Raw genomic sequence first — 26,361 nt, 5'->3', positions numbered from 1 at the left:
GGTTCAATTCCAGTCAAGGGCGTGTACCTTGGTTGTGGGCACATCCCCAGTAGGAGGTGTGTAGGAGGTGGCTGATTGATGTTTCTCGCTCATTGATGTTTCTAGCTCTCTATCCCTTTCCCTTCTTCTCTGTAAAAAATCAATAAAATATATTTTTTTTAAAAAAGAGAACTAACCAAAGAACTTGTATGCATATATGCATAGCCCATGGACAAAAACAATAGTCTGGTGAAAACCTGGGAGTGGGGAAGGAAGTTAATGGAGAAAAAAGGGGGATATCTGTAATACCTTCAACAATAAAGATAAACTTAAAAAGGGAGACCTGTTGCTATGTCTCTCCAATCTATGCCTCTCTATCTCAGCTATTTCCTCTACTCTGTTCTTATCTCCCGCCCACCTGCCTGTGACACACACCCTCTCCGTTTCTTTCACTGCTCGGACATCAAATTCACTCATTCAACAATAGTTTCCCCAACCTTAGGTTTGTGGCACCCCTGATAAGTAAGCAAACTCCTGAGAACATCCTGGTCTTTGCAGTACTGGAATCCAGGCATGCTTTTGCCAGGGGCAGAGACCTGTTCCATGCTTCTCAGCCTGGCCTTCAGGTCTGCCTAATGCTAGATTCCTCAAAGCAATAAGATATTCATGTTCTTTTGGAACCAAATCCCCAAAATAGTTTCTCTTAAAAGCATTTTTTATTCACACCATAGACAAGGAAGTCATTTCCTTAATATATATATAAAAAATAGCTCCGATAAATCCTGAAGCAAAATGCCAACAACCCAACAGAAAAATAGGCTAAGAATATGAGCAGGTGGTTCTCAGAAAATACAAATGACTCCTAAAAATATAAGAGGTATTCAACTCCCCTTAAAACACACAAAATACAAACTAAACTACAATGAGATGCCATTTGTAACTATCACGAGAACAAATCTCAATCAGTGTGATAACAATCTCCAATGGCAAGGATGTACAGTAATCGCATTCTTGTGCATGCTGAGTATAAACTGGTACAATCTCTCTTAAGGACAACTTGGCAATACATGGAAATATTAAATGTGTATAATCTTTCACCCATAATCTTCATATGTAAGGTATTTATTCTAAGGATATAATTCTACTATGCAAGACGGTGAATATCCAAGGATATTCACTGGAACACTGTTTGTAATTGAAAAAGACACAAACAACCTAAGTTTTTCTCAATAGAGGACTGGTTAAATAAGTTATGGCATATCCATAAACAGAACACTCTGCAGCCACTCAAGAGAATGATGCAATTCTACACTGATTCTGAATTACTGATCATGTAAATTGAGGAAACAACGTTAAGTACAATATGCATTTGATTTTAAATACTCAAAATAGCTCTGAAAGGATATAAAGAAATAAGGAACAGTGGTTGCCTGCAGAGAGGAGAATTTGTAACTGAGGGGATAAAGGTGGAAGGCTTACTTTTGACTTTCTACATTTTTATACTCTCCTTATTTACCTTTATAATTTTGTGTTATAGTTAGAAAATAATAGTTAGTAAAAAAATACATTTAAAGAAACTCATATCCTTCCAATGCCATACTCAGCCCATTTTCCATTGTGTCCACAGTGATTCTCTCGTGGACTCCATCTAGTGAACCTATGCTGAGTTGACCCTAACCTCATGGAATTGGTGACTGATTCATGTCACTCCCCTGTTTTAAAATCAAATCAAACCTTCAGTGAGTTTCCATTGCCCCCAGGGAACAATTCAGTTCATTACAAAAACAACCTCCTTTACCACCCAGTCCCAACCTGCCTAACTCCAACTCAGGCTCAGCCACACCAGATGGCTCTCCACACCGCCCTCACTTGCTCATACAATTTCCTTCCATCGCCTCTCCTTCCCTGTCTATCCAACACATCATATATGGCCTGTGAGGTGTACACCAAATTACCTCTATGAGCCTTCCCTACCCTCCAAGAAGAACCAATAAAACTTTTTTCTCTATGCTCTGAACAATACTTTGCTTATCCTACAAGAAGTTTACTGCTCAAAATTGCATTACATTAATCATTTATGTGTCTATAGATAAATACATTTAATTTATGGTCATCTTTCCTAGATCGGAAATCCTTGGAAGATAGAAACCTAACTCATTCATCATGTATTCCTAGCACCAAAATAACTCATGGGTGCTTAATATACATGGACTCATTGTCACCATTTCCCCCACATTTTCTCGTTTATCAAATTGAATTAAGAATGTTGTTTCACCAAGGCTATTTCTATGTGTTTGGTTAATGGTTGTCCAACATGACCTATGCAGATTTCTCTCCCAACTTTAAGCCCAGCACTGTGGTTGGTTCCTTTTCCTAATACTTGCATAGCTCTCTGGTGTCCATTTGGCTTTGGTTTCTCCTACCGGATACTTTCATTAGCTATAGATTTAAGAAAACCCTTTTGGCTTGTTTTCCTACCATTGATTGCATATGATGTGGTGCCCATTTGGTGGATTGAACATACATAAGAACTATTTGGAAAATCGGAGTTATCTTCTCAGGAGCAAAGGGACATGAACTGAAATCTCAAGTGGGAGAAGTTGCTGTCTTGCTCTGCTGGGATGTGAGGACGATCTGGATGTGACATCACCCCATTGATCATCAGGGTTGATTCAGCTGATCTGGCTGGGTAGGCAGGTGTCCCCCTCCTCCCTCACCAATCCATGTGCCATGTGCACCCCTCCCAAAGCTGTGCCCTGATTGAAGAAGACAACCTTCCCCCTAGAAGAGAAGACTGGTCTTTGGTCAAGGGTACATGAGTAGCTGCACTCCCCTGCTAGAACCTCCAAACAAGCTCTTAAGTCCTCTAACTCTGAAGACTATAAATCCTCTTAAAGGGAAATAATATCTAAATAGTCTGCCAAGAACTACTTATGATGCTTCTACTCAAATTCAGTTCTTGCTGACTTTTGCCTCTTTAGCCAATAAAAACAAGTGTGAGGGAAACAATTAAAATTTCTATCAACAGGTAAGTGGATAAACATATTGTGGTATATCTATGCAATGGAATATTACTCAGCAATAAAAATGAATGAATTAAAACATGCAATAAGTGTGCTGGGTGAAAGAAACCAGACTTCCCCCAACGTCCCCCCCCCTAAAAATAGAGAGTACATATTGTTTGGTTCCATTTGTGTAAAGTCCTAGAAAGTACAAACGAATATAATAGTAACAGAAAGCAGATCTGATTGCTCAGGGATGGGAGAAAGGCCAGCAGGAAGGGAGGGAAGAATTTCAAAGGATCATGGGAAGTTTTTGGAGATGATGGACATGTTCACGGTCTTGATTGTGGTGATGGTTTTGTCGGGCTATACATTTGTCAGTTTGTGGGAATATGTAAAATGGTATACTTTAAATTATACCTTAATATAGCTATTTTTAAAAGGTGGACAGAGGTGAGGAAGAAGGGAGTCCATAAGAACATATATACACAATGCTATTTGAAAAGTGGTTTTCAAAGAAGAGGAATGTTCAATAAGTTCAATACTCACAAAATACCTTTCTAGAATGACATTTTCCTGAAAATGTCATTTTCTAGGAAGATAGGAATTGTATCTTTGAAAGGAGTAGCCAGGTTGCAGGCAGATGATTAATTATCATGGAAAATCATTGATGTATCATCGCAATTTCACAGTACTTCTTACAGTTAAAATAAAGCTCCTTCACATCTCTCATACAGGTATTGTGAAGCTTTAATTGACTTGTATTGATAAAAACCCTTGGTTACTGTCATGGAAAATAATTGAATTAAGTATCAAAATATAAATGTACAACTTTTGGTATTGTTTTTATTTTTTATTTTTCTTTATAATGAACATTGCAGGGTGCCAACTATTCTAACACATTACTAAGCCAAAGAAAATGCTCAACTCAGGGGCTGGTACATGTTTTGGTTTAATGTAAATTATAGAATCTATAGAGATGTTGAAAGAAACTCATGTAGCTATCTGTGAATGCTGAATACTCTTGCAAATACCCCTTCCCCACTCATTAAGGAGCAGTAATGACTTATGCAGGGTGAAGTAAGGAATATAAATATGTAGGCTTAGTTCTATACATTCTTTCTTTATGGTAATGTAGGTACTCTTTTTATCTTCCTTTGAGAAGGATAACTTAATATTAGCTCAGCAACATAGTAAGGAAATACAATAAAAAATATAAATGACAATATTAATCAGAAGAAAATGTAGGGACACAGAGTAACTCAGAGTCTAAAGATGTTTAAACCACAGGCTGTATCTCGAGTAACGGACACAGCATGCAGCATAGCAATGATTCAGTCATTGTTCTTAAGTATTGCTCAGTGGCAATCCACGCCCACTAGGTCTTCAATAACTGTTAGCATCATTCATAACTTCAGAAGTGAAATTCAAGACTATGGCCAACCTTGGTGCATAGACCTGGACACCATACCCCCTCACTATTTGCACAGTGAAGATAGAGCAGCTGTTGCTATGTTGTCTATAGTCAAACCAGTACAATCAGACATGACCATGGAGAAAACTGGTTCAAGAAAGTGTTGATCTTAAGGCAGAAACAAGTTTATTCTTTAAGAGACAGACAGTTTAAGAAGGACTCTTTGCTGTGAATCTAGTGGAGAGATCCAGAGCACAGAGGGTAATGGTTTCCATATTCTGGATGAGAATATCACTATGAGGCCAGGAAGCATGTCTGCAAGCCATTATGGGCAGCTGTAAAGAGTGCTGCTATTTATAGGACTAGAATACGGTAGTTACAAGCCACGTGTAGAAATTTAACTGTAAGTTAATTAGAATTAAAAATTCATTTCCCCAGTTGCTGTAGCCACATTTCATGTGCTCAGGAGATAAATGTGGGTAGTGGCTCCCATATTGAACAATGCAATATAAAATATCCATCACTGCAGAAAGTTCTAGGGGATAGTGTTGGGCTAGAATGAGGCCAACACAGGGATGCCAAGTAGGAATAGAAATTTGTAATACAGACTTGAGAACAGAACATTGGTTATAAAAAGGCCATGTCACTCAATTCCCAAAGAGAAGAGAGAGCTTGGTTCCCACCCTCTTAACCTGGCTTTCAATGAAAAGAATTGAGGCACTCTTTATGTCCCCATGCCCTCTGGGACCTCAAAAACTAAACCTGTGTTTCCCATAAAATATTAAGTCAAGAGAAATTAAGACAGCACACTTAATGTGAAATAAAGTTCATATACTCCTGTTTAAACACAGATTAGAATTTCTGTCAGAACAATGCCAGTGAAAAGTTGACATTCTAATTAATATAATTTACATTATAAAGCACTGAATATCTTTATCTTGCTATTATGAAATGCCCTCTTTAAAAAAAAAATCAATGCTCATCTCAACAGGGAATTGAGTATTAAGGGCAGTATTTTAAAATCCATGTACAAGAGAGGTGTTTAAGGTTACTGGCATTTTTTTCTTTTTCTTTTTTTCTTTTTTGCTCAATCCCTCCACACACCTCAACATCCCCTCCCGCACCAGCGCTATCTGCCTGCTCTCTATCTATGAGTCTGTCTCTATTTAGCTTGTTAGTTCAGTTTGTTCATTAAATTCCACATGAGTGAAATCATATGGTACTTGTCTTTCTCTCACTGGCTTATTTCACTGAGCATAATAATCTCCAGGTCCATCCATGCTGTCGCAAAGGGTAAAAGTTTCTTCCTTTTTATGGACAAGTAGTATTTCATTGTATAAATGTACCATGGCGGTGTTATCCACTCATCTACTGATGGACAGGTTACTGGCATTTTTACATGCTATCAACCCAGGTCTCTAAAAAGGGAAACAATACAATCAACCTCTATCACACAGTCTTGTCTTTCTTTATCATCCACAATACTGTTTGCATGCAGCAATAGGATTTTGAGACTTGTTTTTCTTGCAAGATATAAAACACTACAAAATGCAAGCACCAAAAACCTAAAGCATTCCCTATCTATCTATCTATCTATCTATCTATCTATCTATCTATCTATCTTCTTCTCCCTCTTTCTCATTCTCTCACTAACACAGGGAGCAGTCCTGAAACCCTGCGACCTGTCACACATATAGGACTCTCACACAATGCTTATTCAATCCATATTCTGAGTGTGTAAGAGGGGCAGAAAATCTACCCCACAGTTGGGTACCCAAGGATTTGTGTTCATTGCCTTTGTCAATTTTATGCTATCAGTGAAAGGAATAAAGATGAGATCCTTAAAGCTTGAATTTTCATTTCCTATGACAACGTGCTTTTTCTTCATGCTTTATCACACTCCAGTACTTGGTAGCCACCCCTTCATAATTGATATCGGCCATTCGAAGCATTCAGTGAAAGCCTCATGAGGTTCATCAAACGTCCCCCAGTCTATAATTCTTGCTCCTAACATATTCAGAAGCATATTCATCCAAGTGTTTCCCACTTCCCCTCCATGCTTTTCCCTCTGCACAGGGACGAGTGTAATGACAGTTGTATTAATTATATGCTGAAAACCCACATAGCAGCAAAAATGATGGAGATCATCGTTTTAAATATTTTATTAAAATAACCCAGTGTAGAACAGATAAAGTAGACCCTCTTGATAATGAGAGGTTCATTAATTTTACAAGAATTCTAGAAAGCTTAGAATGGTCATCAAAATTATCTCTTTCATTTATATTTTTTTAAGAAGGGGAAAACCGTCAATCGTTGCTTTAGGGAGTGACGGCCTAATAAAATTTTCTAAGGTATTTTTAAAGTAATTACTTATCTTTCTGGAAAATGTTTTTTTAAAATAGCTTGAAATATGGAGGGTTTAGATTTTATAGGTTTATTTGAAATGCCTATAAATTTTCAGTTGCTGCAGTTTACCCCATTAAAACTTGGTTTCATTAGCATAAAATGACTTCTGATAAATAAAACTGATATCCTCCATAAACAAACAAGCAGTGCCTCAAAATCCTTTCATTACTAGCAGCAAAAGCAACACAATCTTGCCTACCAGGTGTGTCTCCAGGTACAGTTTAAGGCCATCCGTCTCTGCTTTAGGGGGTGTCCAATTCTCAGTGGTTTCCATGGCTTCATTTAACCACTGAATGAATTCATCCAGCTTGTCTACAAACCCCTTGTGACAAAAGAGAAAAAAAAGAAAAAGGAAAGAGCAAGAAAAGCGTTAGTTCGTTATTTTTTAAAGCCAATCTTAAAAATTCCAAACCTTACGGATGGTAAAATTGATAACACTGCATTTCCATCCTAGTGCCACACTGTAGAACAGATTTTAAAGTATTCCTAGCACTAAAATCTACCAAAATGGAAAGAAGGTGTCCCTTACTCCCTCTCAGTTTTTTCCTAGGAAAACTTTTCTGAGAAATTTGGATTGGTCTCCAGGATGTCATTGTAAAGATGAGCTAAAATTATGAAAACATTTCTGGTGTCCGACAAGCTCCCCTCACCAAAAAATAAGTCACGTCTGCTAGGAACACTCATGGGCTTTGGGGGATAAGAACATTTCTGTGAAGATGGCATTCTTTACTCAGAAGCCTGTAGAGTTGTTACCTTAACTGAATTAGAAATCTATTTTTAAGTCACCTAGGTGTTTTAAGGGGCTTCCATGAGCTCTAATGACAGCCCAAATGTCTGTGACTGAGTCTGAGTTCCAAGAAACAAGGAAGAGTAGAAAAGGAGGGACCAATGAACAAATGTAAACAGCTGCTCTGGGTGTGTCCCAGACAGCACAAATCACAATAATCTTGCAATTTTTAAAAGAGTGGTTATAAAAATTTATTGACCATTTAAAAGAACACATCTGTAGAAGTGGAAATTATTTTGAAAGCCCAGCCATGAACCTAAGGCAAGGAAATGAGGTTGGGTGCCTGCTTCCCATGTCTAAGTAAACAGCACCACCTGGAGGTGTAAAAGAGCAAAGACAGGTTTTGACATTTGTGCTCATGGAAATGGTTTGGGATGCTTACTTCCCTATTAAACTGAACCTGCTTTTCTGTGTTTTTCTGTGGTGTTTTTTTGTGGGGCATTTTTTTTTTTCAGAATTGCCTTTTGATTAATTTTGAATAATATTTTTAATGCTTAACAGGATATCCTGATACTGAAGTAATAGTTGAAGATTCACTTTTTTTATCACAGTTCTCAGAAGCCACATTTTGTAATTAAGGTTTCTAGATATAGTTTAAGGCTCATAACCCTTTAATTCAAACAATAGATTGGCCTCAAAGTAATTGTTAGAAAAGAGCAAATAGCATTGAGAAGAGTAGTAAAGAGAAAGGTAGACTAATAACACTCAGAAACACATCCCTGTCTGTCAAAAGGGGACACAGCAGAGATGTGGACCTGGTGGCCCAGGGAGTCAGATCTGACTGTCCAGCCACCCTCTGGTGTGGTGTGTTGTCAGCCTGTTAAGTCCATCATTCCATGTGGTAGTGTACCATGTGTTTTCCCATGATCCTAAATGCTATCCAAAGTTTTCCAAGTGTCACAGGACAATCACACCCATCCTTTTAATAAATCTCTAATTTTCTCATATTGCAACTTGTTCTAAGTGCTAAAAATCCATGCCAAGTAATTAGTTTTGCCCTTTCTCATATACTTAGTTTGTTAAAAATTAAGTCCTAATTATTGATACTCTCATAATTAAATTCTGATAAAAATTAAGATCACCTTTGCTGGCCAAATGGACTTATAGCAATATCATCTGCAAGATTTTCCTAAAATCTCTCAAGCAAGCAGCATCTGGTCTCAGTGTGCCTCATACCTCTCGCTGAGTGGACACAGGCCTGGCACTAGCAACAGCCAGCCTTGCTTCACAGGTTAGCCTCTCCTGGCACCTCCAAGTCCAGCACAAGTAGCAGCCATCTACAGATTGCTTTGTAGCTCATGCCAGGTGGTCCCGGGGAGAAACAGGTCATGATTTACCTTGTCTTGTACATCACAGGAGAACCCAGAGCCAGTACACCCAGTGGACAGTTTCAGATCACATCAAATCATCTCCATTAGTGACACACTCAAGGGGTGGACTCAGGCACCAGAGCTATGCTGAAGTAGGTCCTGCTCTGTAGGGTGGGACCCTGCACAGCTGATCCTCCACAGTGGTTGGAGGTCTGAGGTTGGTGGTCACAGCTGATCTGCCTGAGGGTAAATCCCTATCATTGATGTGCCAACAGCAATCAAGGTTCAACTACAAAAGGAGGGTATAAACAGTCCACATGGGGAGAGGGGTGCCTTGAGTGCCCGGCTTGGGTGATCGGGGAGACTATGCTACTGGATGCTACAGAACACCTACTACATTAGGCCACTCTACCAACCCTGTGAGACATAGCACCCTACCCAAAAGAAATGAACATAAGGAGGTTGCCAAAATGAGGAGACAAAGAAACATGTTCCAAATGAAAGAACAGAATAAAACTCCAGACCAAGAATTAAAGAAAATGGAGTTAAGCAATCTACTACATGCAAAGTTCAAGATACTGGTTATAAGGATACTCAATGAACTTAGTGAGAACCTCAACACTATAAAAAAAAAAAAGTCAGAAATAAAGGCTACAATAACTGAAATAAAGACTATTTTACAGATGGTGGGGGTAAGTGGGTGGGTGGGAAGAGATCAACCAAAGAACTTGTATGTCTATATGCATAACTCATGGACACAGACAATAGGGTGATGAAGGCCTGGGACAATGGGTGGGACAGGCTACAATCGGTCAATGGGGGAAGAAGAGGGGAATATATGTAATACTTTCAACAATAAATATTTCAAAAATAATAATTCACAGAGAATCAACAGTAGATGGATGAAATCAAGAATCAAATCAGTGATTTGGAATATAAGGAGGCAAAATATACCCAACCAGAAAGAAAAAAAGAATTTTTTAAAAATGAGTAAAGAGCCTCTGGGACAACTTCAAGCATTTGCATCATGTAGGTGTGGAAGGAGAAGACAGAGAGCAAGAAATTGAAAACCTATTTGAAAAAATAATGACAGAAAACTTCCCTAACCTGATGAAGAAAATAGACATATACGTCCAGGAAGTACAGAGAGTCCCAAATAAGGTGAACCCAAAGAGACTCACACCAAGACACATCATAATAAAAATGACAAAGGTTAAAGACAAAGAGAATCTTAAAAGCACCAAGAGAAAAGCAGTTAGCTACCTACAAAAAAGCTCTCATAAAACTATCAGTTGATTTCTCAACAGAAACTTTGCAGGCCAGAAGGAATTAACAAGAAATATTCAAAGTGATGAAAAACAAAGACTTACAACCAAGATTACTCTACCCACCAAAGCTATCATTTAGAACCAAAGGACAGATAAAGAGTTTCCCAGACAAGAAAAAGCTAAAGGAGTTCATCCCCACCAAACCAGTATTACATGAAATGTTAAAGGGTCTTCTGGAAGAAGAAAGGAGAAGGAGGAGAAGGAGAAGGAGAAGGAGAAGGAGAAGGAGAAGGAGAAGGAGAAGGAGAAGGAGGAGGAGAAGGAGGAGGAGGAGGAGGAGGAGGAGGAGGAGGAGAACAACAACAACAACAACAACAGCAGCAACAACAACAACAACAACAGCAACAAATATGAATAATAAAATGGCTATAAATACATATCTATCAACAATTGAATCAAAAAAAACAACAAATAAACAAACAGGCAAGACAATAACAGACTCCTAGATACAGAGAACATTTTGAAGGTTGCCATATGGGAGGGGCATTGCAGGGATGGGTGAAAAAGTTGAAGGGATTAAGAAGCACAAATTGGTTATTACAGAATAGTCAAGGGATGGAGAGTATGCATAGGGAATATAGTTAATAATAATTATGTATGTTGTCAGATAGGTATGAGATTTCTCACTTAGTAAGTTATATAATGTCTAATCACTGGGATATACATCTGAAACTAATATAATAATGTATGTCAACTGTAATTTAAAAATAAAAATATTTAAAAGTGAAAAAAAGAAATATCATCTATCATCTGCAGAATCTCATCAGAATATCAGAGTCTAGATCAGGGGTGGGCAAACTTTTTGACTCGAGGGCCACAATGGGTTCTTAAACTGGACTGGAGGGCCAGAACAAAAGCATGGATGGAGTGTTTGTGTGAACTAATATAAATTCAAAGTAAACATCATTACATAAAAGGGTACGGTCTTTTTTTTTTTTTTTAGTTTTATTCATTTCAAACGGGCCGTAGTTTGCCCACAGCTGGTCTAGATGGTTGATAATTGTGAGTTGAAAATAGTTTTTTATAGTATTAAATAGAATTTACTATTGAATTTAGCCTTGAGTTGTTATATCTGTATATATAAATTGGTTTGGGGGGAAATTAAGTCAGGAAGTAAATTATTTTGGAAACAACTGGTTAAATCCAAAAAAGACAAACAGTCAAAGATGTTATTTGAAATATAACTATTCATAGCTTCTCTTCCTCAAAAAAAAAACAACAGCAAGCAAACAAAATAATGTGTGTGTACGTGATTACATGGGTACCTCATCAAAAGTTAGTCTTATCCAGAGAGTATTAAACAATGGGTTTCAGATTTCCTAACAGAATTATGATTAAATAGTTAGCTGAAATCTGTGAGATGTAGATTAGGCAAAAGCCATGGGACCCAGGTGAACCTTTCTGGATGATCTCTCTGCATAGCCTGGCCAGACACAAAACCAAGGCTGCCTGATAGAGAGAAACAGAGGCCCTTTGAAGGCCTCACTCTGCGTTTCCTCTGAATTAGATCCCATCCTCACCAGTTCACTTGTTGTACATTTTCTCAACTCTGTTCTTGACAATGCTAAAGAGTTTCATCAATCACAATGAAACTGAGAAATTCCTGTTCTTACCTTGCAGTGAGAAGCTACGCACCCCTCCTCTTAAGGAGATCTTAGCTTTCCACCTCCTCGCCTGCTTATACCACAAGAACATAAGCAGAAATCATGAAAGCAAAGGAAATGGAGTCCATCTGATTCTGGATACCTTTGCCACTGCTATTTCTCCACTCCTCCCAGACCCTGAATGTGTGTACCAACACTCATGCTCTGTGTAGTGGACAGTGCACTGTCTACTATCCTCATGTCATGAGATACACTTCGTAGAAAGACCAAGTAAGTGCCACTCCATACACCAAGCCATGTGATGTGCAGGAGAATTCACACTTGGGCACATACAGAGAGTAGATGATGCTCATTTTCAGAAGCTCTGCTAGTCTTTGTGGTGCGAATGAAAGAAAATGAGGCTGGTGTACGTAACCACATAGGAAAACAGGGAAAAGTACAAAGTTTCATTCTGTAATACAGAGCAAATCCTAGTACAACAGACATTGGTTACTCATTCATTCTTTTAAGTGCCTACTCTGTCTAAAGCACTGCTGCACAAAACTGGGAATAAAAAAATAAATGCCACTGCAGCAAAAAAAAAAATCTCCGCAGAACATAAAGCATATCTAAGTACTCCCCTACTGAATTCAAGTGATTTTAATCATTTTGAGAAAAATTTTTACAATAAATAAAGAGTTGGGACACTGGATTTTCTTATGAAATGTATTCTGTCTGTATCAGAATTCTGTCTGTACCCAATTTTGTTTCTCTTCTTAGTATTTGACCTATCTGTGTTTGTTTCTCCAATGTTCTGGGTTACCCAGAGAGTCAAAGATGATTACAAAATTAATATCCTTCATGACACAATCCAATTTTGACATCACACTACACAAAAAGCACATTTTATGCACATTCAACTCATTGCTGTGCGCTGAATCACACACCTTTGAAAGGCCGGATTTTAGCCTTCATTGTTCAAACGCCTGCTGATGCATCTTCTTCCCTCTGGCTCTCCCCTGACATTTCCTATGCCAGCTTGCTTATGTGCCCTTTGTAGGCCTCTTCCATTGCCGTCGTCTGTCTCTGTGCCAGGCTCTCCAGGGGTACACTGAGGGTGGCCCAGTCCACAGGCCCCAATCCTTGCAGGCCACCCCCCTAATTGTTTCCTTCTCATGGGTCCCTTGCCATATTCATATTTGATACATATCCCAAGAGTCTGTAAACTCTTGATTAGAGCCAAACCAGGATTCAACCCCTAAAGACACCCAGGTTATCCAACGTGGGAGAAAATGGAACAGCTTTTGGCCCTGCTACCACCATTTGGCAGTACACTTCCCACTTGCAAATCATTTGCATTTTGAAAGTTCCCTATTGAGGTGCTTTAAGAAGATCTTACTTTTACACTTTTTAAAGCATCAATCTAGTTAAAGACCAAGCAGCACAGTCAAAGTGCATGCAAATGTACACTTGGAGGTTTGCAAAAAATAATTTGCTAGAGCCCTGAGCTGGTTAACATACATTTGAGGATTAGATTATATTAAATTTACATCTGAGTCTTGGAAATAGCCACACTCTCATGGCAGGTTAAGAATACCCATTATTTTGTCCTGGCCAGTATGGCTCAGTGGTAGAGTGTCTGCCTGTGTACTGGAAGGTTGCAGTTTAAATTCCCAGCCAGAGGCAGGTACCTGGGTTGCGGGCCCTGTTTGTGGGAGGCAACCAATTGATGTGTCTCTCTGGCATTGATGTTTCTCTCTCTCTTTCCCCCCCCCCTCCCTCTATCCCACTCTTTCTAAAAATCAATGGAAAAAAATATCCTGGGTGAGGATTAATAAAACAAAACAAAACAAGAATACCCATTATTTCACTTATTTTTCTACCTAGTTCTCTCCTACAACAAAGCTCATGTGAATAAATATAGATCATGGGGAGATTCCTATTCTTAACCTGCCATGAGAGTGTGGCTATTTCCAAGACTCAGATGTAAATTTAATATAATCTAATCCTCAAATGTATGTTAACCAGCTGAGGGCTGGCAAGGCGGTCATGTGTAGCAGGAATAAAAGAAGAGCCTTCTTGCACCAGATAGAAGACCAGGTAACAACCATATAGTACAAAAGGAGATCTGATCTCTGACTTATACAGTTGAAAGCCTAGGCATAGTTTTTTATAGAATTACATAATTTTCAGGCCAAACTGAAATTAAATACTATTTCTCTAACAGGGGAATGGGGACACATAAACAAGAAGTAGACACTGTTGCCACCACAAGTCTGTGAAGTGGTACTGATTATGGTCCTTTTACAGATGAGGAAACTGAGGGTCAAAGAATGTGAGTGATTTGCCCTAGTGGCAGAGTTGGGACTTGAACCGTATCTCACTCCAAAATCTGTTCCTCTCACAGCAGGAACAGTGCTCCTGGAGACACTTTATCCCGCCCAGATGAAGGAGAAGCAACATTTCCTCTAGTCCCACAGTTTTGACACTGAGGTTACAATGATCTATGCTCTGAGTTCTACCTCCTTCACATTCACTATTTTCTGTTAATTTTTCTGAAAAGGGATTTGTGATCAGGCTAGATGCTTGACAAGAAACATATACTTAGGGTAAGGGTAAGAGGAGAGCGATTTCTTTTTAGCAAGCAAAATTCACTGCAAACTTCTTTTCTAATTTACAGAAAATGTAAACCAAAAATTTAAGGCCGTTACATGCTTGAACGATTCTCAATTACAGATGAGTTTGGCTCAGTTTAATCACAGAGATGGCCCTTGGTTCTCAGAAAGTAGTTCACCCAATCACCTGAACTGCTAATATATTTTGATGTTTGCTGTCTGGATGTGTGTGTGTGTGCGTGTGTGTGTGTGTGTGTGTGTGTGTGTGTTTTCACCCCTCAAAAGGATTCATACTTCTCAGTAGATAGAGCGATGATGTCTGACCTAGTCAAGATCAAGTTACCTGCCTTCAGACAGGAACCTGCTGAAAAGCATCAAAAAGTGAACTATTTTCACTATATTTATGAAGAAAATTGGTCAGCCTCTGCTGTTGAATCTTTTTAAAAAAATATATATTTTATTGATTTTTTACAGAGAGGAAGGGAGAGGGATAGAGAGTTAGAAACATCGATGAGAGAGAAACATCGATCAGCTGCCTCCTGTGCATCTCCCACCGGGAATATGCCCACAACCCAGGCACATGCCCTTGACCGGAATCGAACCTGGGACCTTTCAGTCCGCAGGCCAACGCTCTATCCACTGAGCCAAACCGGTTTCGGCATGCTGTTGAATCTTTTAAACCATAAAAAGTATTTACTCCTTTCTTAGTGTTCCAAGATTAAAGGAGTCTGTGAGTTATCTCATCGAACAATTCCAGCTGAAATAGTAAGTAATCTTCATACAATATTCACTATGTTCCAGGACCTTTCAGTGAATTTTACAAACAATAGATCATGTGGGTCTCATAAAGACCCTTTGAGGTTAGTGCTACCATCATCCCCATGTTATAGATTATAAGACTGAGGCCCTGAGAGGTGAGGAGATCTACCCAGTGCCTTACTGCTAGAAGGTGGTGGACTCAATCCTGAATCTAGAGAGCACCACTGGCACCATATGAAATCATGAAAGGCCATTTGATCTAACAATTTGTTTAAGTCCCTGGGAGAAATCAGAAGTTGAAAAAATTTAAATGAGTGATTCTGTGAGGAGCTGGAGAGGGTATATCAAAAGAAAAAGAAATGTTAATTGTGAACCAGTGTGAATAATGTGAAGAGAACCATTGCTACAACCAGACAAAACTGAATTTGATTCCAGGATTCATCACTCTCTTACTAACAGTGTAAGCTAAGTGACGTACTTAATGTCTCTGAACCTCAGTTTCTTCACCTGTAAGAGAGGGTCAGTAATATTCATCTTGGGTTTTATGAGCATTTCAAGAGAAAATACACTTTAAGGCCTGGTATAAAGCCAAGGTTTGATAAGTGATTTTAAAAAGCCATTCCCAATCAACAAATTCCAATTTGATCTTTTATTTAATTCACTTAAGCTGTGGTACATTCACACAATGGAATACTACTTGGCCATAAAAAGAAAGAACTCTAGCCCAGCCAGTGTGGCTCAGTGGTTGAGCGGTAACATATAAACCAGGAGGTCATGCTTCAATTCCTGGTCGGGTGCTCAATCCCCAGTAGGAGGTGTGCAGGAGGCAGCAGATCAATGATTCTCTCTCATCATTGATGTTTCTATCTCTCTCCCTTTCCTTTCCACTGAAATCAATAAAAGGTATATATATATATATATATATGAACTCTAACCCTTTGCAACAGCATGGATGGACCTGGAGAGTATTATGCTAAGTGAAATAAGCCAAGCAGAAATCAGAAAAAGACAAGTACCATACGATCTCACTTATATGTGGAATCTAATGAACAAAATAAACAAACAAAATAGAAATAGACTCATAGATACAAAGAACAGATTGATAGCTGTCAGAGGAGAGGGAGGTTGAGGGGCTGGGTGAAAAAAATGAAGGGACTAAACAAAACAAAATAAAAACTCATAGACACAGATAACAGTATGGTGATTACCAGAGGGAAAGGGAGGTGAGGGGGTAGAAGAGGCTAAAGTGGAGCTAAATGGTAATGAAAGAAGACTTGACTTGGGGTGGTGAACACACAATACAATATACAGATGATGTACTGTAGAACTGTACACTTGAAATCTAGATAATTGTAGTAACCAACATCATCCCAGTAAAGTCAATTAAAAATAAATAAAACATTTTGATTATTCACTACTCTTTCAGCACTGTGCTACCATCTGTAAATCAACACACAAGTGCTTGCTAGGGGAAAAGGGAACCCTAGGCACTGCTGGTGGGAGTGCAGGCTGGAACTGCCACTGTGGAAAACAGTATGGAGTTTCCTCAAAAAATTAAAAATGGAGCTGCACTATGACCCAGTAATCCCACTTCTGGGAATATTTCCTAAGAATTCCAGAAACACCAATTCAAAAGAATATATGCACCCCTGTGTCCATAGCAGCATTATTTACAATAGTCAAGATCTGGAAGCAGCCCAAATGCCCATCGGTAGATGAATGGATAAAGAGACTGTGGTACATTTGCACAATGGAATACGCCGTGGCTGTAAAAAAGAAGGAAATCATATCTTTTGTGATGGCATGGATGGACCAGGATAGGACTATGCTAAGTGAAATAAGCCAGTCAGAGAAAGACATAAAAATACCATATGATCTCATGCTAATGAACAAACTAAACTGACAAACAAAACAGAAACAGAGGCATGGATACATAGAACAGACAGAGAACTGTCAGATACATGGAACAGACAGAGAACTGTCAGAGAACTGGGTGAAAGAAGGTGAAGAGATTAGCCAAAGAATGTATATGCATAACCCATAGATACAGATAGCAGTGTGGTGATGGGCAGAGGAAAAGGAGGAGGCAGGGGCTGGGTGGAGGCGGGCAAAGGTGTGTGCATGTATGGGTGAAGGGTTGGGAAGGGGATATCTGTAATAGTATAAACAATAAAATTAAGAAAAAAAATAATTAATTAAAAGATAAAAAAGAACTCCATGTAGAAGCAAAATTATGTATTCAGGTTATATATATACTAGAGGCTTGATGCACGAAAATTCATACAAGAGTAGGCCTTCCTTTCCCCGGCTGCCGGCACCAGCTTCCTTCTGGCACCCGGGACCTGGACTTCCCTCCGGCCCCAGCTTTGTCTGGAATGACATCTGAAAAGAAGTCTGGTCTAATTAGCATATTACCCTTGTATTATTATAGATATACCAACATATATTTAATCTCCCATTTTTGCTTAATTCTTAGGCACAGAGTTCCTATACAGAATGATCCATCTGGAGTTTTACACAATAGCTCCCTAGGGCACTCTACATTTCCTGACCACATATCTATGTGCTTCATGTGCCACCAAGACCCAGATGCTAGGGCCTCTACCACCTCACACATTTACTGACATTCCTACAGACAAAATCCAATACCATACAACTAACAGAAGAAAGGATATGGAAATGTGTGAGGTGGTAAGAAATTTGAATTAAGACTGAAGAGAAAATGAAATGTTTTAAAACAGTTTTAATTCTGATTCCACAAGAAAACTCAAAAAACACTAAAATGTTTTATGAAATACTTAGCTCTTTTCTAAAGGTTGAATGGGATGTCTTTAGAATATAAAAATACTAGAGGCCCAGTGCACAAAAATTTGTGCACTTGGGGGTGAGGGGGGCGTCGCTCAGCCCGGCCTGTGCCCTCTCGCAATCTGGGACCCCTCGAGAGATAATGACCTGCTGGCTTAGGCCTGCTCCCGGGTGGCAGAGGGCAGGACCAATCCCTAGGAGCAGCCCCTGGTCGGTCACAGAGCAGGGCTGATTGGGGAATTGGGGCACCGCCCCCTGTCATGCACAGAGCAGGGCAGATTGGGAGGTTGCGATGCCACCCTCAGTCACGCTCAGGGTAGGGCCAATTGGGGGGTTGGGGCACCGCCCCCTGTCACACTCAAGGCAGGGTCGATGGGGAGGTTGCGGCGCCACCCCCTGTCACACACAGAGCAGGGCCAATCAGGGGGTTGGGGTGCTGCCCCCTGTCATGCACAGAGCAGGGCTGATCAGGGGGTTGGGGAGCTCCCCCCTGTCATGCACAGAGCAGGGCCCATCAGGGGGTTGGGGAGCTCCCCCCTGTCATGCACAGAGCAGGGCCCATCAGGGGGTTGGGGCGCCGCCCTCTATCACCCACAGAGCAGGGCCGATCAGGGGGTTGGGGTGCCGCCACTCTCACACTCAGGGCAGGGCCGATGGGGAGGTTATGGCTCTACCCCGTCACACACAGAGCAGGGCCCGTGGGGTGGGGGGGTAGGGGTGCCGCACCCTGTCACAAACAGAGCTGCAGGGCGATCAGGAGGTTGGGGAGCTCCCCCCTATTAGGCACAGAGCAGGGCCGATCAGGGGGTTGGGGCGCCTTCCCCTGTCACGAACAGAGCAGGGCCAATAGGGAGGTTGTGGCCCCGCCCCCTGTCACACACAGAGCCGCAGGGCAATCAGGGGGTTTGGGCGCTGCCCCCTGTCATGCTGATCCCGGTGCCGGAAGACCTCGCGGCTCCGCTGATCCTGGTGCTGGGAGGCATATTACCCTTTTACTATATAGAATAGAGGCCTGGTGCATGAGTGGGGGCTGGCTGGTTTGCCCTGAAGTGTGTCCCAGATCAGGGTGGGGGTCCCCACTGGGGTGCCTGGCCAGTCTGGGTGAGAGGCTGAGGGCTGTTTTCAGGCTGGGACTGAAGCTCCCAACTGCTCCTTTTTTTCTTTTTTCTTTTTTATTCTGAGCCAGCTTTAGCTCTGAGGCTCCAGATCTTAGGCCTCCGCTCCTGAAAGCAGGTATCTGGTTTGTTTAGGTTCTACAATCGAAACTCTGTATCAACTCCAGGTCTGAGATCCCCGCTAGCTGAAAGCTGGTTTCTGGGGTTTTGTTTAGCTTCTATTTTTGTAACTATGTTTCAAACTGCCAGCTCAGAGGCCTGCAGCGGCAGGCAGGGAACGTTGGATTCCTCCGTCACTGAAGCAAGCAAGCCTCATGTTAGTTTCAAGCTGCCTGGCTGCCGGCCGCCATCTTGGCTGACAGTTAATTTGCATAGCACCCTGATTAGCCAATGGGAAGGGTAGCAGTCGTATGCCAATTACCATGTTTCTCTTTTATTAGATAGGATATAAGGTGACAGGAGAAGATTTGACTTTGGGTGGTGGGCACACTGTGCAATATACAGAACTTGTAACATAGGAACACACACCTGAAACCTATATGTTCATGTTGACCAATGTCACACCAATCAATTTAATAATAAATAAATAAATAAATAAATAAATAAATAAATAAATAATTGTTCCAGAATAAAGGCTGTCAGTTGGAAAGAGAAGCAAAAAGGGCAGAGGATGGTATTATCTAAAGCTGACCAGAAGGGAAATTCTTTTCTGAACTCAGTATCATATAGAACGGATAAATAGAGCTGAGTCTCCTCCAACCTTGTTGGGGATAACAATCATTTTTAATAAACATTTCCCAATATGCCAATAACACTGACTCCTTAACACTGAAGGGCAGAGCTGAAATGTTGTTAGAGTCTTGTGTTTAGATTACATCTAAATACTTTCCTGTTTAGTAAGACCTCCTTATAAATCAAATACCTGAAACAAGAAAGCATATGGTTAGATGGGATTGTTTGTAGAATGCTAAGGTTATTAAAAAGGTTATCTGGGATTGCTGAGTTGTTTATCTAAACATTCTAAATTTTTTCTAGGGACCATATAGTTTCTTAGTAATACAAAGTTAATATTTTTAGAAAAAATTGGAATTCCATGTAGAGAGTTTATCATGCTGAATGAGCAATAAAATAGCCAGCTTTCTACCAGAGTACTTCAGGGCAATGAGTCAGTAAAGGGCAAGAACAACACAGCTGCTGTCCTATCATTAGAGCCAAGAAGACAGGAAATAGTATTGAAATACATCTGCTTGGAAAAGAGAAAAGAAGAAGAGTTCCCATGCAGATTAGAAGGCCCTTAGATCCTATCTCGTTCAATGCCCCCCATTTTACAGATAAGGAAACTGAGGTTCAGAAAGACTACTTCACAGATAAAACAAAACCAATAGGCAGCTGAGCCAAAAGATCTCAGGTGTTTTGTCCTCAAGTATAGGGCTCTAAATGTTCACTTTAAAGTACTCTTGGGCATCCTTTGGACAAAATTTCTATAATTCAAAAAGATATAGTTTTTAAGAGCAATATAAAATTTAAGAGTACTATTAGTTTAGTTAATTATATATACTACCTAGGTTGGATAGCATTAGGCTAGCTGAAGTAAAGATTAAATTGTCTTTTTTGTTCAAACTCCATGGGTGTACACATATGCACACATGTATATTAGGTCCTTTATTCATAAATTATTTATTGAGAGCTTGCTACGTATCAGATATTCTATTAAGGCCTGGAACTCACATATAAATGACCTAAATTCTTCATTTACAGAGTTCAGAGCATGGTGATATCATCAAACTGTGACATGTTATTAATGTTCTCAAAACGTGTGTTAAGATTCCTATATACTACTAAGAATTATTAAGGGCCCCACAGAACTTTTGTTCCTATGAATTATAACTACGAATACTCATTTTAGCAATTTAAAAAATATTTGTTATTTATATATAACAGTAATAATCTATTAAATCTTAACATATCACACAATATTATAAAAATAATTATTTTTTAAAAAATAGTGAAAAAACTGGCATTCTTTTAGATGCATGCAAATCAACTGTATACTTCCCTCCCAACAGATCACCCAACCCCCAATGTGCTGCCTTTCTAACCCACTTTTTAAATGTTTCCATCTTTAGCAGTCAGGGGTTTGAAGGACAATTCTAAACTTATAGGAGACCCTTCCTTTTACTTCCCAGAATACTTAGAAATGACCTTTGTTCTGGTTAAAGAGTGCTGTGGGATTATTATTTATAAGTACACTAGAGGCCTGGTGCACGAAATTCGTACACTCGGGTGGGGGGGGGGGTGTCCCTCAGCCCGGCCTGCACCCTCTCGCAGTCTGGGAGCCCTCAGGGGATGTCCGACTGCAGAGGTGGGAGAGGCTCCCACCACCACTGCTGCACTTGCCAGCCATGAGCCAACTCAGGGCTTCTGGCTGAGCTGTGCTCACCCTGTGGGAGCGCACTGACCACCAGGGGGCAGCTCCTGTGTTGAGCATCTGCCCCCTGGTGGTCAGTGTGCATCAGAGCAACCAGACATTCCCCCATTCTTTTGCATATTAGCCTTTCATTATATAGGATAATTATAAATATAATAATATAAGTAAATACAAATTATAAATAAGTACATATTATTTATAAGGTTGTTGTATGACAATATTATAAACTTGAAGGTTGCTTGTATTTTTTTTTTTTGAACAGACATTTATAGCCTAAATTCCCTTATATAAATACTTTCTAAATGTCAAAGAAGTACCTTAACTAAACTATTGGGCCGATTAGAGAATTATCTCTAAACCAACATTAGAATCATCAGTCAGGGCAGGAGGCCCAGAGTCTCACAGAGAAGAGGATGCAGGAATGTAGGGCAATCACCACAGGGCCCATGAAATGGGAAAGGTGATCTTAACTATTGTGGGTCATGGAGGAGGTTGAGGCTTCGTACTGACCAAGGTGGCTGAAGGTGGGAGGAGAAAACAGGGTGATGGCATTTGATTCCAAAATGCCAGAGTCATGTATACAGATATAAGGAGCTGCTATGGCCTAACCCCTCTGCTCCCAGGTTAGTAATAATGCCAATAATGATAACTGGAGCTAACGGTTTGGTACCTTGAACAAACCTTTACTAAATGCTTACCACATGCTAGGTACTATTCTAAGCTCTTTACATGTCTTAACACATTTAATCATCACAACAACTCTATGTGGAAGATACACTTTTAACCCTACTTTACAGGGGAGGAAACTGGGGCACACAGAGGTTGAGTCACTTGCTCAAGAGAACATAATGATAATTGGTGAAGGGCACTAGGGCTTAGGCAATATGGCTTGGAAAGCTGCATGCTCCACCACCATTCAGCTCCATAAAAGCCCCTCACCCATTAATACATCTGTCTCCAAAAATCTGCTCCTGTCATTTGTACCTTTTCCTTTGTGGTAGAGTTCCATCAACTGCTTTTCTGAATATTCCTATTTTTGGTGCCTTGAAAAAAGCTAGTCTTAGAGTTCTTTCTGGCCGCATCCCCCTCATAGAAAAGTGTGTCTGGAGACAAGAGTGGGCACAATATGACTTTTCATGGACCCTGTATCCAATTAAGGAGACCAGTTAATACAGTTGACCCTTGAGCAATGTGAGGGGTAGGGGTGCTGACCTCCATGCAGTCAAAAATCCACACCCGCATCCACAGATTTGCAACCACAGATCAAAAATACTGTTTTCAATCCACAGTTTGTTGAATCTTAAGATACAAAGCCTGGGGTACAGAGGGCTGACTGTATGTTCATAGAAAAAATATCTGGCCATGGCCATGTGCTCAGTGGTTAGAGCGTCAGCTGGCACACCAAAGGGTTGCAGGTTTGATTCCCACCTGGGAGGCAACCAGTCAATGTGTCTCTTTCACATCAATGCCTCTCTCTCTCTTTCTCTCTCTCTCTCTCTCTCTCTCTCTCTCTCTCTCTCTCTCTCTCGCTCTCACACACACACACACACACACACACCTTTCTCAAGTGAGTAGTACTGAATAATCTATAGACAAATCCAGAAATATCAGAGCACCACCTACAAGTGACACCTTTCCAGTTTGATTACCTTAAAAGCATTAAAAAAGAAAACAACTTCCTTTACTCCTAGATAACTAAGGAAGACAAATGATAGAGCCATTCGCTTCCTGAAAAGTAAGGCTTGAAGCCTCATCTATCTGAAAGATGGAAAGCACTGGGTCTCAGATCACAGGCAGCACCTTTCCTGGTAAAGTTGCTTATTCACCAGGCAGACCCCAGGCCGATGATCGTTCTATGGTAAGATCCACAGCCTCAGACATGGTCTGACATCATGAGTGACCTTGATGCAGAACCTACTCTCTTGGAATGATTTTGGCCCTGCTATCTGAACAGAGCACAAACAGCAGTGCTGACAGGTAATTTCAAGACATCACAATGGCAAATCTGCCAACAAGAATGCTTTGGATCTGCTTCATTTAGCAGGCCATATTTGCTGTAAATCCAGGCTAAATCATATATAATTCTTACTTGGCTACTCATTTGTTTACTGTCACCATTATCTTTGGTCTCCTGGCATCTGACAAACACCAGCCAGGCTGCACATTCCTCTAGGATGTCTGGTTCTCCTCATGTTACAGTGCTACCATGCAGCATGAATCGTTTCATACCTGCAGGCTCACTGATGTCACAGCCTCACACTCACCATTAGGATCTTCTAAGAGGAATTCACCCAGAATTCCATAGGAGAAAGCCAACCACATTGAAGTGATATATTCCAGTGAATATTTTATAGAAAAAAAAATGGTTCTTTTCTTAGCTATGCCACAAAGTCTCTTAGAAAATTTCAGAACTGAAAAGAATCTTAGAGGTCATCCAATTCAGTTTCTTCATTAACTTTTCTTTTTAAAAGCACAGGTTTGGGAAGTTAAGTTTCCAAGGTCACAATGCTACCTAGAGGCAGATTTAACATTCTTATTCTAGTTATTTCTACTATTGTTGACACTAAGACCCTGGATTCATAGAAAAAGTCACCAAAAAACTAGTACTTACATAGTCTGTTGTTCTTTGTAATTTCATACAACAATCTCTGCATTGGCATGACAAACATAATTAACATTCCATTTAAAGACTGGGAGATTTAAACAGTAACCTTTGAGGGACTTATTCAAGTTTTCATAACTAAAAAATGGGGGATTGTGAACTGAGCCCAAAGTTCCTGTCTTCAAGTCCTGTACTCTTGAATAAATTACTAACTGCCCTATGAATCTTTGTCCTCAATGGTAAAATGGGGATAAAATAAGAGTGTCTGAATCAGAGGAATTTTTTTCTTGATAATTAAATGTGATGATGTGTTAAGTAAAGAAACTTCTTAGAATCTTGCTTATTAACATATACTTAAAAGTGAGCAATAAATGTCAAAGTTTTGTTTTGTTAATTGTTATCTTTTCAAAATATCCTACCACTAATGCAAAGTCATTACTTTAGAGTTAAGTATAAAGAAGAATTCACTAATGACCTAAAAATTATTTTTTAATTAAATTTGAAAATGCAACACTGAGTTGATTCCTCTTTTGATTTTCATTACAGAAATATTTGCTGTCATATGTGGTTAGGCACAATCATCATCCTGATGCAACAAAACATTATTTAATTGTATAGCCCTTCCATCCCAATAAAATAAAATAACAAACAACTATTTTCATCTTAATGTTTAAACCTGCCAACTAAAGAATGCAGTTCCCTATATGTTTCAGAAGCCAAAAACTGGATGCAGTAACAGGATGCAGCCTCAAGGTGGTGGCAAATCATCATTGATAAAGTCTCAAGACCCAGCTGAGACTACAGACCAAACTGATGCAGGACAGACATTCTTAGCCTGTTAACCAGGAAGGAATTTGCTTTGGATTCCTACGGTTCTTCTCCCTCAACCCTGAGCAATGACCTTGTCACACTGTATAAACAAATCTATTAGCAATGTTAATTCACAGGTTTTTTCCTGGCTTGCAACAAATAAAATATACACAAAAGATTATCCTTTTAAAATAATTGTGTAGCCTTATTTTTTTTTTTAATGTTATGTGGCTTTAAAATTCTCAACTTGGATTAGGCCACAGCATTTGCATATAAGATAACATTTATTTTTCCCCTGTTCATCATCATATTAAATTCCTTACATTTTCCAGCCCCCAAATCTCAGCTTGAAATCTCAACTCTTTTGACACCCTTCTTCCACTCTGATTTTTAAAAAGCCACAACTTTCCATCAATTTGTCTTTAAAAAGTCTTTCACCTCTGTCTCTTTCTTTGCTCAGGCCGCTTCTAAAACCACAGTTGAGACCCTTTTACCACATGTGCAGGCATTGCAATAACCTTCAAAATTAGCCTCAGAGCATTAGCTCCCAACCTTGACAGCACATCAGAATTGCTTGAGCAGCTTTATAAAATACCCGCCTGTCTAGAGCCTGACTGAACTGGTCTGCAGTGGAGCCCGAGGTGAGGATTTTTCAAATCCTCCCAGTGATGATAATGTGCAGCCACCATCCAGAACCACTGAGCTGGAGGTGCATCCGGCATAGCATGGCCAGATTAGCCTCCTTTCAACGGCCAGCTCTCTGGGCCAAGATTTTAAGTACTTTCTCATGTTCGCTAAGATTGCAACTTAGTGACTTGGAGGCCAAATCTACCTGATAGCTGTGTTTTATTTGGCCGGTTTTTCAAAATTATTCAAACCAAACATTAAAGATCTGGGAAATGTCACATAAAACCAAGATTTCCTACTTCTTTTTAAAAACTGCAAGATCTTGCCACACAGGGCCCACATTCTGTGCAGCAGTCACCTGGCGCTGAACAGTGGCTGTTAGACATGGCACTTACCCTCCAGTTGTTCAGCCCCTCCCACTCCCCACTTACACCTGGCTGTACCATATGACACTTACATTACCTGTCGGACCCTCTTAGAGTCATTTTAGTTTGTAACTCTTAGTCTAGGGCAGTGGTCGGCAAACTCATTAGTCAACAGAGCCAAATATCAACAGTACGACGATTGAAATTTCTTTTGAGAGCCAAATTTTTTAAACTATATAGGTAGGTACATTGTTATTAACTTAATTAGGGTACTCCTAAGGCTTAGGAAGAGCCACATTCAAGGGGCCAAAGAGCCACATGTGGCTCGCGAGCCACTGTTTGCCGACCATGGCCCTAGACCCACAAAATACCACGTGCGGGCACACACATACAGTGCGATTGAAACTTCGTGGTCCATGCACAGAA

General features: G+C 40.0%; 1 protein-coding gene across 1 annotated transcript in view; it reads right to left on the bottom strand.

The window, feature by feature from the left end:
* AKAP6 (A-kinase anchoring protein 6) overlaps nucleotides 1-26,361 on the bottom strand; it is a 509,747-nt gene that overhangs the window by 243,050 nt on the left and 240,336 nt on the right. The window contains exon 6 of the mRNA XM_081089857.1: nucleotides 7,001-7,123. Coding sequence (XP_080945983.1) covers nucleotides 7,001-7,123 — 123 coding nt within the window. The remainder of the gene's footprint in view (nucleotides 1-7,000; nucleotides 7,124-26,361) is intronic.

Source organism: Myotis nattereri (assembly GCF_964212035.1).
Source record: "Myotis nattereri genome assembly, chromosome: 1".
Classification (NCBI taxonomy): domain Eukaryota; kingdom Metazoa; phylum Chordata; class Mammalia; order Chiroptera; family Vespertilionidae; genus Myotis; species Myotis nattereri.
This window is presented reverse-complemented; position numbering and strand designations above follow the sequence as displayed.